The sequence below is a fragment of the Lichenostomus cassidix genome, chromosome 2 (genome assembly GCF_008360975.1).
Source record: "Lichenostomus cassidix isolate B80296 chromosome 2, HeHo_3.0, whole genome shotgun sequence".
NCBI classification, from domain to species: Eukaryota; Metazoa; Chordata; class Aves; order Passeriformes; family Meliphagidae; genus Lichenostomus; species Lichenostomus cassidix.
The window spans coordinates 7240482-7260533 of record NC_139482.1 but is presented as its reverse complement, the minus strand read 5'-3'; the positions used below and the strand labels follow the sequence as shown (position 1 = coordinate 7260533).

Here is a 20052-nt window from a genome sequence, read left to right as displayed (position 1 = left end):
CTGGCACTGCTGCTCCCTGCCACCTCCACCAAAATTTTTAGGGGTGGCACCACACAGGCCCTGTTATCCCTCTCTGCATCACTGTGTTGGGTATGGGATAGGGTGTGTCAATGCCACTGCAGGCTCCACACCCCTCTGCTGCCTCCAGAATACACCACCCAACTCCAGAATCCTGACAGGAGTCTGAATGTTGTTTCCTTATTTATAGCATAAGAGAAAGGAGCAAAACCAGTGACAGACCTGTGTATAGACACACCCTGTACATCCTGGATAGCAGCAGGGTTAATAATGCTGCACAAAACTCTAGTTACATGAATTAGATTTTCAATTAATACAGCTGAAAGTCTGGCTTTATCACAAGGCCTTTGACTCTCAAACCATTACTGTAATTATCCATGCAAGAAGTAAATTGAGCCATATCGCTATAATGACAACAGGCAAATTTATCACCGAGGAAGTGCTGCCCATCGTGATCTGAATGGGCACAGAAACTCAGAGCCTCAGTAATTTGACAGGAAAAAGCATTGGCCATGGTTTGTCATCAATTTTTAAGCAGCTTTTATTATTATTTCCAAGAGGCTTCTGCTTAAACGTGATCAGAAAGAAGCAACCCTAGATATTGAGGTGATAAAGGTATAGACTTCTAGAATAAAAATGGAAAATCATTTTACAGCCTTGAAGAAAACATTTACCAGACATTTGTTTTGTAATACTTTTTATATTCCAGAGTATTCCTGATGTTTTCATGATCTAAACATCATAGGGAATTATATCAGTTATTATAACTTTAAAATGAAAGTGGCGATTATAAAAAGAATGCAAAGCAAAACTGAAGAAAAGGTAATCAAAATTATAGAAGTGTTCAAAAAGGATAAAAAGAGGAATTGTCTTTTTCTTCTCATCTATATTCTCAAAGGCTTCAACGTTGCAGATAATTTCAGACCAGAAACTAAATTCACAGTGTGTAAACAATGAAAATTCAAATAGTCTCTGCCAGCGCCACCAGCATATCTCTTAAGCACTGATGAATGATTTAAAAGAGCAGCTGCAAGCGATGGGAGCTGAAAGGGTCTGGCTCTGCACAAGTGAGATAATTGGCAACAGCCATCTCTGTGTACAGATTCCAGATCTCTTTATTTGCTAAGCCATGAATTATTTATACATGCTGCATAAAGTTCATATGTTGGGGTGATAATATCAGCCTAATAAATAAAGACATGGGGAGTTCTGTGAGCCACTGCCCACAATTAAAACATTTCCCCAATTGCAGTATTTTCCAGCCGACGCAGTGGACAGATGTTCATGCTGTTTGCTTTGGCAACCTTGTTGACATAAACATCAAATAGATTTATGCTGCTATTCACCCTCCCCAAGGCATTTAATTTTTTAATCAAATCTTTACTTCCTCAAATGTAACTTGTCTTGTAAAATAATCAATCCTGGCTTGTTCTCAGGCAAGCACTCTGATGGTGCTGCTTGTGTCTGCCCTGTGTGATACTGGTAATAAATTTCATGCTTACTTTATGTGGAGCAGAAATAAATCTGGTTGCTCTGAGGCAGCACCAGTTAGCAGTGACTAGAGGGCAAATGAACAACAGATTTGGTCTTAATTCCACTACACAAAACAGGCCTGATGAGTTCTTCAAAAGGTTTTTTGAATGAACAAGCATGGTCAGGTCCTCAGTCATTCCATGGGATTTTGAGAGGTGCCTGCAGTCAGCAGTGTGGGAAGCTGGGCTGGCACTGACCAGCTCAGCCCATTGCCTGTCCTGTGGCCACTGAAGGACTCAGAGCCTTTGGGGCCAAGAGGATCCTCCCTTGCTGCTTCAGGAAATTGTGTGTTACAGAAGTATTGACAAACAGCCTCTGAATAGAATTGGTTTTGCTGATGTAATTCCTACTGATGTCTGCTCTTCTGGTAGGAGCTCCCTTCCAACTTGAAGCTTTGCTGGCTGTCACTCCAATTTACACCTTTTTGGGGTTGTTCCAACAATCTGCTTTCTACTAAGCATGAGCATTTCCCTTTCAGTCAGGGCAGTCACATGTCCCCAGAAGCTCTCATCCAGTCAGATAAATTGGATTATTTTAACTCCCTTTTGTAAGACAAAGTTTCTTTTCACCTTATTCTTTAGTGCAAGAGTGTTTTACATTCAGTTCCTCCTTCCTGAACAGAAATGACCAGAACTCCACCCCTGCTATTGAGGATGTCTTAACAGGTTCTTATAGTGAAACTGCTCATTCTATGGAAAATTCTGTGCCTGATCCATGCTAAAAGAGCATTCACCTTTTCCATGACCACAGCAGGTAGGCAGTTTGCAGACATCCAGTGGTCAGTGTTGTGTGCCCAGGCACCCATCTGCTCTTCTGAGGCATTTGTAACTTTTGAGCTTCAAACACACAAGGCAAATTCTTGCCCTGAGTGACCATGTGCTTAATTTTGCTCTTTGTAGTATTAATATCTCCCACTCCAGCTCTGCAAGACATCTGACTTCTCTAGTATTTCTCTCTGCCTTCTGATGATGCTTATCAGCTTTGTGCCTTAACAAATTCCACCAGCTTCATCCAGCTTTGGGTTCCCAGGCTGCCAGGGAACAATCTGAGTAAGGTCATTCCCCAGACCAGCTTCCTAATGAACCCTGCTGCTGATCTCCAATTAGCCTTTTATTCCTCTTCATCATAATCTACTTCCTGCTTTCCTTTTGTGGTACTTAACCTTGGCTCACAATTCCTTCACTAATCTCCTTCTTCTCCTTCTTAATTAATATCATCCAATGAGGTGTCACATTGAGTGGGCTGAGCATTTCCTCCCTTTCATGAGGCTTTGGCTAAGGTTTTAAAAAGCCTTAATGCAATAATGCATGTGGATGGATCCAAAGAGGAATGTGGAGAGCATACAAAGTTCAGGTACCACTGCAGTGATAAAATCAGCTGTAAAAGGAGGTATTTTAGGAGAATTTGCCTGCAGAGTTCATGAACCTGATAATGCACCCCTGGACTTGCAAGTACCAGAGGTAGGAGGGAACAACTCCAGGTCACATGAGGGTAACTGACTTTCCAAAAGCCCAAGGTATTTTGTTTTAGTATTCTGGTTCAATCTAAGGAATCCAAACAGAAAAATCCCCATACTCAATTCCCTCTCTTTTTCCAGGTTCTGTTCTATTTCCTGCTATTTCTAGTTGAATACCTCAATTTAACATCTTTCAATTCAATTTTAATCTAGGCTTTCTGCAAACTTGGGAAAGAGATGAAAGCAAAAGTTAACATTCATCCCTATTTTTAAAATACAAGTTTCTGATTGGATTAGGTACCTGCTAATCCTAAAAGAAATACCATATGTGGGGTTATGTGTCTGACATTTTCTGTTTTTCCTGGCTACTTTGGGAAGTCACTGCACAGCTCAGCATGTCCAAGGAGGTTGTGCACTCTCCATCCTTGGAGGCTTTGAAGGCAAGACCAGACTGAGCCCTGAGCAGCCAGGTCTGATATGCTCTCTGACTCTGCTGGGAGCAGGAGGCTCCACTGCAGACCTCCTAAGGCTTCTTTCAGTCTGAATTCTCCTATGACTTTGTGATTTCATATTTTAAGGATCAGAATATGGTAGTGAGCTACTGGAAGAGGTTTCCCAGAGAAGTTTTGGCTGTCCATCCTTGGAAGTGTTCAAGGCCAGGCTGAATGTGGCTTTTAGCACCCTGGGATGGTGGAAGGTGTCCCTGGGAGTTTGGAATTAAATGATCTTTAAAGTCACCTCCAACCCAAACCATTTCATGGTTCTATGATATTCAAGGAAAAAGGATAATTCCTTATAATTGCAGCATGAAAGAAAATATTATCTTCTCAGTGCCATTTGCAACTCATTAACAGACTGAATAAAGCCCGATTGCACATTTTCTGTTTATTCCATTAAAAACCCACTATAAATTGATTTAGATGATCTTAATTTATTCTTTTCCATAAGTAAAATTCTCTTGCAACAAATTAACGATTTCCCAGATAATTAAGTAATAACTGGTGCTGGATATTAACTTAAAAAACACCACCACCAACCCATAAATAAGATTGCTTCACACTGTCTGGTTATTAAGCTGTTTCCCTCTCATGAGTTCTCAGGTTTTAATATTCCTTTAATGTACTGACTGCATTAATAAAGGGCTTAACAAGTACCATGCAAACAGCAAACAAAAGCCAGCAATAAACCTCACAGCTGGTCCAGCTGGCAGACAAGGTGAAAGAAGCAGTTTTCCTCAGAGGAAGCTTTAAATCTTGCAGGATGGTAACATCTGTACTCCCCACTGCAGAATAATGAGTTCATCCAAGGTTGCTCATATAGCTGGAAATAACACACATGCACCCTGGGCTCGACATGCAGGAGGCTTCTGCCTGATTTGTGAAGCTTCATTATTTGAAGCATCAGAGGAAGCCTGTTGTCATGGTCATTTGTCTCCTGCGAGAGGAGCTCAGATAAAATTTTGTATGTACAGAGTGACCAAATGACAAGAATCACGGCTGGAAGCAGATGATAGATCACCTTCCTCTGGGCAATGCCAGGCAGCTCATATTTACAAGCAAGAATCAAAATGAAAACAGAATCAAAACATGGAAAAGCAAGGAACACATAGTGCTTTGCAGAATGAGGCTGTTTCAAAGGAGATAGGAGTTTTGCTTTAATTCCTCAGTATATTTTCAGGCACTGAAAATTACAGGCATTTTATATTAACTTTTTTGTTTAATATTCATGCATACTAGTTTGGGGTGTTTTTTCACCTATTTTTATGTCAGTGAGTATTTATGGGGAGTTTACAGCACATTAAAGATGTATGAGAACACAGCAAAATACTTAATAACATATATGAATGGTCTACTTAAAGGAAGAAAAACTGTACTGAAATATCCACAACAGTCACCATTTAAAGTAATCTCAGACCATAGTAATAACTAAAGCAATCATTTTAATTAGTCTCAAACTATAGTAATAACTGTGTTATTAACAGGAAATAGACAAGAAGTTCTCATCCAACTTCCAAACCACCAATACCACCCTCTGTTTTCCTGCAGAAAAAGCTCTGCTGGTACCTTCTGTTTGTGCAAAAGGGGGTTTTGATACCAGCCTGCTCTTCTGCAGTTGTAGAGCAATGTGAGGGAGTGAGAATGAGCATCCCCCATCCTGCCTTTGCCCACGGGATTTGTGACCCATGAACTGAGCACAAAGCACTCGAGAAGAGAGAGCCAACCTCGGCTGTTAAGTAAGAAAAGGAGTCAAGTGAATGCAAATGTGAATTATATAGTAATTATAATATAAATAGGACCCAGAGATTAGGTCTGTGCATGCTTTCAAACAGCAGAAACTAATTTCGGCTTCATAAGCCTCAGGAAAAGTTGCAAAAGGTCACAGTTTGCCTGGAAGCACTAATTACAGCCTCCTGCCACTGAGTATACAAGAACCCGGGGCTGTGGTAATCATCCTTGCATGGGAAACCACTCTGGTCACCCCAGATAACACTCACCCAGGGACCTGAGATGTGAGCAAAGCCCAGCCATGCCTCCCAGGCTCCGTTTAGCATCCAGCTGGGTGGGAAGCTGCAGGGACAGGGCTGGGGCATGTCTGGATCCTGGAGGCACTGAGAGCATTGCAGGACATTCAGCTGTGCTTGAGCATTATCTCCCTGTTTCTGATGCATCTTGGGTTTGGTTGGACAGGGGTTTTGGGTATTTTGGGCAGGATACCTGGCTTGTGTGGTCACACAAGGATAGAGCCTCTTGGGGGTTGCCTGTTCCTGCTCTACCCAGACAGGCATCACTGTCAAATATTGGCTTTCTGCCCTTCCCCTTTCCTTGTAGACCCAGAAACAAGCCATGGACAGCTCAGATAGCTCAGAAAGCTCAGAAAATCTGAACTCCCACGAGCTGCACATCAAGCAGCAAGTAGTAGAAATTTATATTGATGTATATTATAACACTTGGTGGGATTTAAAATAACATTAAATCTGGGTGAACTGATGAAAAGCATATTTTATTTTTGAATAATATAGAATATACACACCAGTCTACTCCGGTGTGCAGCAGTAGTAAGCTCCGGTCATTAGGTGGCCCATAAAATACTTCCAAATGATTGTTGGGGTAGTCCTGTGCAGGAACAAGAATTGACTATGATGATCTTTGTGGGTCCCTTCCAACTCAGGGTATTCTGTGCTTCTAAGATTATGAAATCCTCACTCAGGTTCCAGGAATCAGCATTTCACATTTGCTTAGACTGAAGTGTGCTTATTGCACTTTTATATCCATAGGCTCTTGACTTAGTTAATAAAACTCATTTTCAGTGCTAATAGTTATCTCAGCATCCAATTAAGTCTCTTTAGACCTCAACAACATAATTTATCATGATATTCACCAAAGGCCACCTGAGCTGCCAAGCTCTGGCCCTCTTAGCAGGACCAGCTGTACTTAGAAAGTGTTTTCTTGAATTCCAGTGGGAAGTGAGACTCTCCAAGATGCTTTGCCTTTGCCATGATGAGCAGTTTTGTGACATTCTTAGTTGACACTAAACCCTTATGCTTCAGAAATCTTGTCATGCTTTCTACCTAGTTAAATTTAAGTAGGGATTAAATATAGTTATTTCCTCCCTGTACATTTAATATTGTTTTCAGGCCCTGGAGTGAGATATTTGCACTCACAACCACAATCTTTCCCTGTATATCTGCCAGAGATGCTCCAAATCACCATAGAGTTCCTTGGGAAGGTTAAATAGGAGCTTCAGCTTCTTCATCTCTCAAAACCAAGAAAAAGAGTTCCTATTATTTTAACTTGGGCATTATGGACAGAAAACCCTCCAAATGAAATATTGCTGCAGTAACATTTGACAAGCAAACGTTTTTCCCTGTTCAAATCCTTCTTAGAAGCTCAGTACTTCCCTACCACCCCCAATAAGCAAAGAGCACACACACACAGAGGTCTGAGGACCATCCAAGCAAAAAAAGCCCACAGGAAGGTAATTTCCCCTTGCAGCTGCACTGGGTGTCCCAGATCCTGACACACTCACAGTGCTGTGAAAACACCACATAATGATGTGCTTTAAGCCAAAATGGGTTATCAAGTTTTTAATAACTGTTTTAGAGGTGCTGTAACTCAAAATCCAATCCCTCACTCAAGAGATCCCTGCCTGTCTCTACAGTGATGCTATGGGGGCATGGGAGATTGGGTTGCTGGAGCTCCATCCTACCCAGGGCTCCTCTGCTGCTCTGGGTGCCTCCAGCTGTGGCTGGAGGGATTTTGGAGCAGCCAGCACCTGGGAGGACTGGCCCTGCTCTTATTAAGCCCCTTGGTGTAATTACAGCTCGTTTTTGGATGGCTGTTGAGGCATCGCGAGGAGCTCCGCGCTACGGCAAACCTCTGCAGCCATGCCTTGTTAACTCCTCACTCCAGCACCATTTAACCACTTCACATGCTGGCTTTGTCACAGGAGGGCTCTCCTGCATGCTAATGGTTTCTGTGCTAGGAAGGTTTCTCTGCAGTGAATAGACTGAAGATTCACTGAAGCTTTCCAAACCACTCTGGCAATTTCTCCATCTAGGAGCCTCTGTGCCCTTTGTTGTCACTGCACATCTGAGCATTGCAGTCAGCAATGGACTTCTTATTTCCACAACACCTCTAGGAAGCTGGAATTACAAGACCTGCTTGAGCTCTCTCAGGGAGCTGTGACAGCAGAAAAAAATCAAACCCATGCATCCTAACCAGCATTTGGCAGCTGGTTAGGACTTCTCAGACCACTGTTACCAAATGTGTCTTGGAAGGCTCCATGTCTGGATGGGGATCAACAAATTGAAACAACTATTATAAAAACCACCTCTTTGTAAGTACATCTATCATAGGTGTCCACATCCAACTCAGGATTTAGATAATCCAAGAGTACTATATGAAAACTTTGATTATTTTCTAACGGAAAGGGAATAAAAGAAAGCAATCCAACTGCTTTTTGCAGATACATTTACTTAAATATGGAGCTGTTTTATAGTTCATAAATAGCCAAATATATTCAGGGAAGAACTGAGCTATATACTTCCATTATGGCTTGCACTGCTGTTTACCTGAGCATAACAATTGCCAATTACAATCTAGTTGCAGGAATATCATTGATGAGAATGTGACACACAACATTTGCACATGATATTTAAGGCAATATATGGGCAATGTAGAGTTAGGTTTAAAACATTGCTTTATAAACTTGTGCTTGGTGAATCATTGATTTACATCTGCTTGTCCATAGTTGGTAAAAATAACCTCATCCCCAGATTTTCCATTGCTTTCCTGGGATGGCAGGTCTGGCCCAAATGGCACAGGTTAAAAGGTCTGATTAAATGAAGGAACTGAAGAAGATGTAGAAAGAGGTTCATTATTCTCCTGCCTGGAGGCATGAACCAACCTCTTATTGCAGGAGCTGGGCAGACATGTCCCTGATGGGTACATTATTGCAAAAATCCTGAAGAGGGTTAATTATCCACCATCCAGGGATGGAGAGTGGCTGCAGAAGGAGACACATTTCTGGTCTGCTCCAGGAGTCAGTGCTGCTTTTCCTTGGAGCACTGTCTTGCAATATGAGGAAGGAAATGGGGGTCATGATACTCGAGTCAAGATGTGTCCATAGGCAAACCACTTATTCTCACTCCCCACTTGGTAAAATCATGAAAATGATCACCTGCAGAAAGGCTGCAAAAGGCTTTTCGTATCTTTCCATAATTCAAATTAAAAACTTAGTGCAGTATTTACTTTTCCAACAATAAAACTTCTTCTTCCTGATAAATATCAATACAGGATTATCCTCAGATGTTAAATAATATTAAGCTCTTTCTGTTCAAGGAGTCATAGATGTAAAAATTACTGCCAAAAATGTCTCTGTGACATGCCCTCCTCATTTTGATGGAGAAACTGAAGAAAAATGTGATTTGATTAATTCACAATGAAAGACAAGTGTCATGATCTTCTGTCCTGAGGCAGAAAGGATTCAGACTCTTATTCACAAAGTAAGTCTTTATCAGTAGAACCCCTGGTTTTTTGATGAATATTACGGAAAAAATTTTCACAGGAGTGATATTTTAAGTGATTTTCAGGTAAAAATGTTCCCCAATGCCACTTAAAGAAAGTGCAGATGAAACAGACTGAACTCATAAGTAGATGGGCAAAACAAAACAAAACAAAACATTACTTTGTTAGTGAAATTCATCAACAAATCCATGTGATTCAATTCAGCTTTTCTTTGGCATGCATTCAGGACTGTCCAAATCAGCTGGTAACCCCATGAGAGAATAAAATACTAGGAGATTTTCCAAAATACATATCTCCTCAAAAAGAGTCAATGTCTTTATGCAGTAATGACATTAAGGAGAGCCACAACACTAGAAGCAATGCTCAGAATTTTATGTTTGCTCACAATAAGAAAAAAATAAAAATCCTGTGGTTTAAAACTTGAGCTGAGCTATGCCAGTGGTGCTGGATGTGGATGCTGGTGCTTCAAAGGTTGTTCCCACCCTCCCAGCTGCTGGCTGAGCTTATCCCATGCTGTGCAGGGGCTGTGCAGCACATGAGGCAGCATTAATGAGCCAGTTTTCCCACTTTTCTGTCCACCTCCAGCCTCCATTAAAAGCTCCCTTGCACAGGGAGTGCTGGCTTGTGATGTTTAGTGAAATGCCCATCCCATGTTTTTAAAGAAAGCAGGAGAAATGCTGGTGAGCAATCACTGACTGGGTTTAGAGAGATGGAAATGATCAAGGACATGAGCCTGGGTTTGGATCCTGGGTTTGGATTCTGGTCCCAACAAGCACAAATGCTTCTCCAAAAGCAGCCCCTGTTACAAACCAATTATTTCATTCAATGCCTTTCATGACGGGCTCACCCACACTAAAAATTTCTCTGTCTATGGCAATTTCCAGAAATACCAAGCATTTCAGACTTCTGTCATCTGTGTGGGCAGGAGCTTCTGTTGTGTCCACATCAGTGGGCAGAACAACCTTGATACCTAAAAGGATTCCAAACTGTGGGCTCTCCATACTTGAAGGCTGAACCTTTTAAAATCATGCTCTGGACTCCATGGTGTTAAAATGTGTTTAAAAGCAAAGTCAGGACAACCTGCCACAAAGCAGAGCCACATCATTTGATGAATATTGGTAGTGAAAGTCTTTACTGACACTAACAAAACTCTGGAAAATAAAAGAAATGTGGAATAACAAAAGGACTTTTTAAGGCTCAGCATAAACCTATTAAGCAAAAGCAGCAAGTGGTGCTCCTAAGTGTTCCCATCTCCAGATGGTGTTTCCAAGTTCCAACAAGAGGGAGGAAAGAAGATAATTAAATTCTCAAGAAACAGTGTGAGGAGCTGAGAAGTTTATAGCTATAGATGCTGCCTCTGTAGAGGAAAAACTTGCAACCCTTGTCTTTAAAACTCATAAAACCACAGACAGAATGAATTAATGACCAATGGCATGAGGAACTTGACTCAGATCATCACTAATTTGGTCGTGCTGCTCCTTCATTAGTGTGAATCACTCTCAGAGGAGATCCTTAAATTGCAAAGTTTTTTCTAATCAGTTCTTTTGCACCACTTGTCCGTGAATGGAATTGAAACATGATTTTGTCTGGCAGGACAAAAAACCAGCAATGAATGCTATTTTTAAAGATTTCCCAGGCCTATAGGCACCCTCAGAGTCCAGGAGTCCAATTACAGAGTTGTTGTCATCACTGGCTCGAGGACACACATGGGAAAAAGCAGATATACTCAGATAAATGCCTTTTCTATTGGTTCTTTAGGTATTTTATCAAACAGAGCTCAGTTACAACATAAAATTTTGCTCTACAGCTGCAGAGTTGGCTGCTAGGAAAGGCAGAAATGACTTCATTCCTGTTACCTGTCATTACTGATCTACAGCATCTAGGCTAAGCTGCTGAGAACCACAGTGCCAGAGAGGACAGCCAAAGCAGGTGACAATATTTTAACATTTTTCTTACACGAGTCTGTTTTCTTTTCTCCAAAGAGAGAGACAGCTTTAAAGTCATTTGACCTGCACAAGACTGACAATAAAGGCTACCAGTCAGCCACAGACAGTTTCCAGCAGAGATAATCTTCAAAGAGACAGGTTGAGCAAGAGTGGCTTTATGGCATTTTGAAACAAAATAATCTTATAGTTTCTGGAACAGGAGGAAGGACTATAGAAGAAGGCATTTCCCTGTTCAGTTACACTGTTTTCCCTCCTCAAAGTGAAAGCTTTTTTTCCCAAGTTGGTCACTGAATGAAGAATTACACACAGTGCAGTGGCAAAGGCACTTCTCCATCACCAGCAACCATGCGAAGCATGAGACAAGTCATCCCTCAGCCCTCATTACAGTCCTCTCCCCTCCATGAAACTACCAATTTTCTTTGTGACATCCCTAAAAATGATTAATCCTTTCTGGATAATGCAGGATTATGGAGAACTTTAATTAGCAGGCATCCCATGAACAACACTCTCTTCCCCCCCACTCATTTTCATTGTGTTTTAAATGTCATTAATTGCAGAAATGTATGCAGGTGACAGACATCTTCCTCTCTATTCCTCTTGCCTCAGAGCCAGAAGGCATTAACCCTTTGTGGGGAACCTCACACCTGCCCAGGGGCATTGAGCTGGCCAGGATCAGATTTTTGGCTGAGGTCAGTTGATGGAAAAGGACCAATTTATGTAAAGGATGCTACAGCACCACTGTCTGCAACAGCAGGGGCTTGAACTGCAGATTCCAGGAAACTTTTGCCAGTTCTGGGTGTCCAACTGAAATTCTCTGTGATTTCACAGATTTTCTCATGAGAATGAAGACACTGCAGCCAAAGTACCTGAGTGTCAGGGTACCAGTTATCCTGCAACAAAGAGGGTTGCTTTCCTTGCTTTTCCCATGAACAACCTCACTAGGAGTTGAGTTTTAATGGTGCTGGCAGGTTACCCTGGAGAGAGGGAAGGAGTCACTGCAGACAGAGTGTACCTATGTAAAATGGAAATACTAAAACGCTGCCCAGTTGACTAGAGGGGTAGTAATTGATAAAGCTTCATCCTTGAGAGGAGAATGAGCTATCACTGAAAAATGGGCTTTAGTGCTTTATTGGCTCATGTCATTCAGCCTTGCACCCCATGTGCCTGAGTCCCACTAAAGAAACAGGAATAAATTGCTTCCCATAGCCAAAATTTGCAATTTCCTGTCCTTCTCTCTATGCAATTGAAGTTTACATCCCATTTAAGATGAGAAAAATCCATCCTCAATTAAATTTACATATAAAACAGCAAACCACTTCCATCCAGATTTTATTTCTGTTTATTTTAGATGGAATCAGTGGAAGTGCCTGTGCTGGTTTATGAGAGGAAGTAGAAGTGTAAACCCATATTTTATGGTGAAAATTACAGTAGGAGTGACCTTGGTCAAGCAGATATTGCTTTTTCAACCGTGTCTAGAGCAGATAATCTAAGAGCAGCCTGCAAAGCATCATGTTTCCTTAGATCCTGCTACAGTAATTCAATCATGAGCATATAAAATTAGATGAAAAATAAGGTAACTAGCCTTCTGGGACTGACTGATTGCAATAAATGTTGCCTCTTGACAGTAAGCATTACACTGTCCTCTTTCAAGAGAGGTTACCTTTTATTACAGCACACTGCTCTCATTTCAGCCTGTGCCAGGTAGCAATGCTGTTAAATGTAGTCTGCAGGACAGCAAAAAATCTTTTAAGGCAATTACATGTTGCCTTTTAAGTACCAAAAGGGTGAGAAAAAAACCTTCCAGCTCTTGACCTTTGGGATCAAGTGATCAATGCCAGATCTTTCTGGGGTTTTTGGGTTTTTTAAAGACAGATATTTTCCCTTTCCCTTGCCTTTCATTTAGGTATCACTGAGTATTTAAGAGTGATCCATTGATCAATCAAGCACTGATTGATTAATCAAATCTTACAAAGCTTGCCCTCCATTGTAGAGAAGTTCAGCTGAGCCACAGTCATGTCTGAGGTGCTAAACTCAGTGAAATTTGCAACAGAAGGTCACAAAGAAAGGGACAGAGTGAAACTGAGGTGTGGTGAAGGTTATTCTCTCTCTGTACAGAAATTGCTTTCAAGCCATAAATATTAGCCCATGTATTTGTCCTGTGGACAGCTGATAAAATACTTTTTTTAAAGCTTTTACAAGCTTGAGTACAGTAAAATAATTTAATTTAGCTACCTTCAAAGGTACACCAGTGATCACTGTGAACACATTTTCATAGGCAGCCACAGAGTACCCAGCAAGACCTGAGCTCTGGGTGCTTTTCCACATCTTGATGCATTTTATACAAATTATGGAGATTTATGCATTTAATGCATATTTATACACAAATTTATGCATGTTATACTTATTGTGGAGAAGAAAGCACCAAACAGCCACAGGTACTGTCTGGTCTTGAACATCAGCTCCAGCTGTGGGGATTTTTGGGAAGCAGAGATGGGCATTGTAAGACATTATAGGACAAACCCTTGCTCACCCTGGTGAGCTGCTGCTGCTCTGCCTGCTTGATCCACTGCAGGATAAGCAGGAGCTTTTCCATTTATGTGTTACATGTGCATATGAGTAAACAAGATTTCCTGTAAATAAAAACTAGACTAGAGCATGACAGCTTTGCAATAACCCAACGCCCCGAGGAAGTGAGGCATGGCCAAGCTCTGCCTGAGCAGCCTGAGGAGCTGGGGGAAAGGAATTCTCCTGTCAGTGGGTCCAGGTGATTCTCCATCAAACCACAACACCTATTTATGTGAGCAAAGCCTGGCAGGATGACATTTTTATCCAGGTGTCTGCCCTTCATCCAGAGCAGATGTTTCCACTGGCCTGGCTCACATCAGCTGCAGCAGCAGCCAGAGAGAGCTGTCCCTGATGCAAATGTGCCCACAGCACACATCTGGAGTTAGATGGATCCAACGTGAAAAGTGCCAAAAGGAAATGTTGTAAACTGCTTGAAAGCAAGTAAGTTGACAGATCTCATTCAGTCATGTAAATAAGGAATAACTCCACCAAATGCAATGGACTGGTATTTTTATAAAATCACTGAAAATTGAAATACTACCAAGATTTCTGTATTTTCTCATGTATATATTTGTCTTTTTTAAGGTATCTGAATGAGACACTGAGATGAGCTCCACAGATGAAGCTGTGCTCTATTTGTGCTACAGTGAGATTGCAGTTTGAGGATTTAGATCTTAATAATGAAAATTCAGACAAAGACATATTCAGCAGACACAAACATATCTAAACTTAATGACCTTATAAATGAGTTATTGTTTATAGCAGCTGAGAATCAGGCCTGTAGTTTATTATGTAAAATCATTATCTTGTGTACTGGATTAATGTACACACTAATAAAACTCATTAATCTCTTCAGGTATCACTGCAGGTTTTTGTGGATGAGATATAATGTAATCAAAAACAGATCACCTCATAACTGTTGATAAGGCCCTTTAGAAACCTTAATCTTGTTACTCACAAATGTTTCTAATTATGGTAAAACAATTATCTTGGTGCAAAGGAAATGGACACTGTGTCTGGTAGATGCTGACAGCTGTTCTTGAAATGAAGGCAAGAAGAAAAATAAACAAGATTTTTCTTTGAAAGAGAGGAACTTTGTAAATACAATATTTACTACAGAACTGAATGTTTATTGACAAATGACATTTCTCTGCACATGCCTGCCATAAATATAAATTCAGATTTACAGGTAAGTACATTAAGTTAATTAATGCAATGCCCTATTAATTCTATTTTTTGGTTTGTGTTGCCAGATTGTTTTTTTAACACCTCTAAATACTCCAACATGCAGCCTATCATTCCCTTCCAGGGGAAAACCACATTTTTATGATTGTCCTAGTCCAGGTGTTTTGCTTTACACTATGGTAATCATTCCACTTCTCCACATTATCTTGATTATTTCCCATTTTACCATCTCAGATATTCCTTCTTCACCCTTGGTGTTCACCACAAGCAGTTACTGGCAGCAGTGGATATTTTCCAGTCAGAGATGGGACAGTCCCTGCATCACCCTGATGTCCTCCTGCCATGGGCACCACTATCCCAGGTTTCTCAGAGCCCCATCCAACCTGTCCTTGAACACTTCCAGGGATGGGAAAAGCATCCATTGCTTTTCTGGGAAACCTGTGCCTCATCACCCTCACAATAAAGAATTCCTTCCTAATACCCCTTCAAAACCTACTCCCTTCCCTCTTGAGCTGTTGAAAATAAGGAATTTCCTGTTTGCCTGCTGCTTTTCAAGCCTTGTTTCAGAGGACAAGCAGCCATTTGAGCAGTCTCAATCCTAAGAGCAGAACACTGTTGTGCATACATTGTGTGTGCAATTTTGGATAATTAAGCAGAATTAAATTACATAGGATTAAGTTTTATGGAATTCTGCATTTAGTCCTAACAGAGCTAGAGAAAACTTCAATGACTCTTTTCAAATTTCCTCTATCCTTGGCCTCTTGGATACTCTCAAGCATTTTCAAAACAGGAAATCTCTGTTGGACCTGCAGATTATGCCAAATTAATTTATGATCAATGAGCTGGGGGAACACCAGATATTCTGTGCTCACACTGTCCATGAAGCACATTTCTGTAAACTGCCTTTTCTTGCCAAACTCTCTTCTCACTGTAACTTACTTTAAATCCCTCTGTTCACAGTGCTGGTTGTTGCATCTGGAACTTAGTCCCAGTCAGCCATAGTCAACCCCACCTCGCTGGCTTCTCTCTCATTAACTTTTTGATGTTTTAAGTCCTCCAGGTTTTGCTGTTACTTTCACTTAAAGATGCTCATGGTGGCTAGAGGAATCTACCTCTCCCTTCTGCATATATGCACAGAAAAAGGTTCCAAATATCTGCTTTCTAGCTACAAGCAAAAATACAAAAGAGAAGAAAAATGTCAAGAGGAAAAGCTTTAAAAGCAAAGTGACCCAGATATTCATGGCCACTTTCAAAGCTGCCCACAGGTAGATGGGATGTCTAAAGAGATCAGTGCTGGCTCCAAATCCTGCCCAGAGGCACAACAACTGCAGTAACAGAACCCAACACATACCTTCACATGTCAGGAGGAAGTATTCCAGGTTGTGGCTGAAGGATGCACTGAAATAAGTACAGTTTTCAATCAGATCACAGGACAGGCACCTCCTGTTGAAGTTCCCATTTGTGTTTGCACTGAAAAAGTTAATACAATTCCATGAAGGTCACTGAGCAAATGTTATTTGGAAGCAACATTACTTGAACCTTACTTTAGAACGAGAATATAAATCTAATGTGTCCAACATTAGTAAGAGACAAAGTATTTCCATTTGGTTGAGTTTAAATAGCAGTAATGGATTTTTTTTCCCCTCCTGCTTGAATGGAGAATATATAAATGGATACTGATGCCATTTTGCAAGGTCAGGTGGTTATGAAGGAAGGTATAGTTTTTAAAAGGAAATGATGATTGCAATTCCACCAGGGGAAGTCATAATTTGGTGGATGAAGGCATGAAACAAAGGAGCAATAATTCTACACTTATTTATATTATAACAGACAATAAAAAGCTGGAATTGCTTTCTTTAAGTTTCTTACTGGTTGCATCACTGGTTTGATTTGCTAGCTGCTGCTCAGAGGCCAAACCCCTTTTTACAAGTTTAAATAGCTGCTCTTGTAACCTCCAAGTAGAAAGGAAATATTTTATTTAGGGATCTGTTGTTGAAGAAGGTAATGTGAGCTGTTCATTCACTCACAGGTGCTGCTAAGAGTCCACTGAACGTTGAAAATGGAATTACAGATTATTAGCAAATATTGAAAGGTAACATTTTGCACCATTATAGCATTTTGAAACTTCAAGAATATTAGCCAAGAGATCTTTCCAGTGTTACTGTAAAGCTGATGAGTGTTTTTTGCTACCATTTCAAGAGATGAGGCTGAGCCACATTTTTAGGATGACAGACTGAAATAAGTAGATCATGGGTTCTTGTTTAGGCTCAGATCATATCTCTGATTTCCATCCTAATTAAATCTACTAAATCAAACACAAAGAAAAAAAGGAAAAAATCCCTAAATAGATCTTCATCTGCTCCTTCTGTGTTGGCTGTGTGGGGAGATGTGGCTGATGGGGCACCAGGGTGAGATGAATGCCAAGACAAGGAGGTATGAGGAGCTCTTTGACTCAGGCCAGCAGCTCTTGATCAGGTGTGCCTGGACTCAGTTTTCAAAGTGAGGTTTTCTTCTCATTTCATTAAAAATGAAGGGTTAATATAATTTTTTTACTTTCTTCAAGAAAATAAACACACTCAAAAAATTGTGGAGTGAAATGAACCAGCATATATGTCTCGAAAGGAAAAAATTATTCAGCCATGAGTAATTTAATTTGCTTTATTTTCCTTCCCACTGAGGAAAAAAAAGGATGATGCTGTGTGAGAGAAGGAAAATGTACTGAGTATCCCTTATCAGCTGATGCCATCACCAACTCTGCCCTTCATTGCAGATGTTGTGATGGCAGCAGGGTGACTGAGAAGAAAAACAGGACTAATGGAATAATGATTCCAAAGGGTTTGTTTAAAAGTTTGTGTTTCCTCCCCTTTGTAATCTGCTTCCACAATATTTCACAATAGCAACACTACCAATAGTTTACCACAAAACCAACCTTTTATTCATCATACACTTGGGGAGGATGCTAAACTCTTCTGGAACTGGAGAAAAAGGTTCTAATCATAACATATTGTTAATTCTTTTCAGTTTTATCAAGAGGTGAGCTACTATCAAATTTCTCAAAACCTCTATTGGAAAGTATAAAACCAATTTATACCATTAGCTTATGTATTTCTGAATTCTTTCAGGTGCTAAGCCGTTTTGTTGGAAAGTTTTGTGACAGTCAGTCTTGAGACTAATTTGAAATTTGCATTAATACAAGGAAATTGCTAAATGCAAAACATTTCCAGGTGTCAGACATTTTGTTTTCTATTGTTACATTGTTCTGTCTTTTCCAGTGACACATTGAAAGATCTTGCAATGCCATTAAAGAGAAAAACTTCAGAAAATGCTTCTACTGCAATTGCTTATGATTCGTGTAAAATTGAAGAAATGGGAAAATCTGTATATGAAGTTAGTAAAACACATACCTGTATAAATGTCTCCTTCTTGGCAAATCTTCTGTGCTGTGGAAATAACTGGAGGGGAAAAACAAAAGTCAATTGTACCATTAGAAGAGTGTTTAGAGTGATCTCATACAACAACATCTTCACTCATATTGGCATTTTCATGAGCTTGTAAAAGCAGGGGAAGTTTAAACTGAATTAGAAAAAGATGCAGAGGGAAACATCACTGCAGAGGCTTAAGAAAGTGCACTGCAGGCTGCACTGCAATTAAAACAAGCACGGAAAACTTTGGGTCCTACACTGGTCATGTCAGTGGATAAAAAGGATCAAGGGATTAAGTGGGAGAAATCCCCCTTTTTACCTCAAGAGTCATGGCTCAGAATTAACTTTAAAGACCTTTCTTCTTTCTCTAGAGAAACTTTTTACTTCTCTGGCCACATTCTATTCTTTGCCCAGTTAGATAACTAACCAGGGTCCAATGGGAAACCCACTGAAATGTCCTCCTAGAAAAAGGGAAGGCAAAGTATGAAGCTGAAGAGCTCTTCATTGCTCTTTGTGCTGAGGCTGTGGTGATCTCCTCCTGGATAAACACAAGCCTTGTTGGGCAGTGGCAGCTTCTGGAGATAACAGAGACACTGCAGGAGGTGTCCAACCTCAGTCCCAGCTGTGGGATCTGAATTAATCCCCCAGATGCATTTCTGCATTATGCATTAATACTTTTGCACAGGAGCAAATGTAGCATCCATGGGGTGAATAATGTCAGGAAGGATATTCATCCCTGCTGATCTGCTTCCAACAAGCTGTGCCTGCCTAGGCACAAATCTTGATTGCACAAATTGTGTGTGGCATTTTCTGCTTGACTGGCCAGTTAAAATGCCAATAAGACTTTGGTGCTATTTTGCTCCTTAAACCACCCCTGCAAGTGTTCAAGGCCAGGTTGGATGGGGCTCTGAGCAAGCTGCTCCAGAGGAAGGTGTCTCTGCCCAGGAGAGGGAGCTGGAACTGGATATCTTTAAGTTCTCTTCCAGCCCAAGGCATTCAGTGATTCTCTGTTTGTATGGTTTTATATTGTTTGAAAGTTATTGGTAATTGAGAGCATTTAAAACCTTGAAGAAGCACTATGCTCTTAATGATCACTCAAAGTTTATTATATTCAGAGACTTTTCACTCAAATATTCAGTGGCCATAAGTAACTGAGAGCTGAGAACCTTTTATCCACCTGAAACTTTGTCTGGAAAGGAATCTGTTATTTGATTCCAGAAAGCTTTCCAAATATTTTCTTATGAATTTATTGAAGTGTATTTGAAAAAGGGAGTGTTTACAGAAGTTATTTTACCAGCATTAAGGGTAAGTGTGAAGAAGAGTGGATTTGTTTTCTTTTTTCATTTTTTGACTTTTAATAATATCTAAATATCTTTTGGATTTTTTTTTCCTCCCACTGCATTGGTATTTTTTCAGATCAATAAAGGGTTCTTTTTAAAACTGACTATTTTAAGTGGTTGATGAAAACAGGATTCTTTCTTACAGAGACTAATATCAGAAGCTGCAGCAGGAGAAATTACTCCTCTGCACAACTTTGTATAGTAGTGACAGAAAGAGAGGCTTGAACTGGACAAATTAATCAAAATCACACAAGATATATGTAATGGTGTGAGAAGTTAAGCCAAAATGCAGACAGCTTCTCCTGCTCTCCTATCCCCACCTCCTTATTCTCATGGGTTTCAGTGTCTAAACAACACCTTTGTAACTGACCAGGGCTAAACAAAGTAAGTCTGATATGTCAGGCCAAAGTTTACTTACATTTTCTGCCTCTTTTCATCATATGCCAGTATCTTTGTCACATCCCAGTCTCCAGATGTAATAGCCTGTAAGTCATCATTGCTACTGTTGGGCTGCCAGAAAGAAAAGAGAAGTACATTTCTTTATTGTTAACACTTCTGAAA

The 20052-nt window shown here is 40.4% G+C and overlaps 1 protein-coding gene across 5 annotated transcripts in view; it reads right to left on the bottom strand.

Annotated features, from left to right (window-relative positions):
* Positions 1 to 20052, bottom strand: part of DPP6 (dipeptidyl peptidase like 6) — a 526589-nt gene that overhangs the window by 19106 nt on the left and 487431 nt on the right. For all 5 annotated transcript variants that reach the window (XM_085050257.1, XM_085050259.1, XM_085050255.1 and 2 more), the window contains exons 14-16: positions 19910 to 20001; positions 18134 to 18181; positions 16081 to 16199 (exon numbers count right to left, since the gene is read on the bottom strand). In XM_085050257.1, coding sequence (XP_084906383.1) covers positions 16081 to 16199; positions 18134 to 18181; positions 19910 to 20001 — 259 coding nt within the window. The remainder of the gene's footprint in view (positions 1 to 16080; positions 16200 to 18133; positions 18182 to 19909; positions 20002 to 20052) is intronic.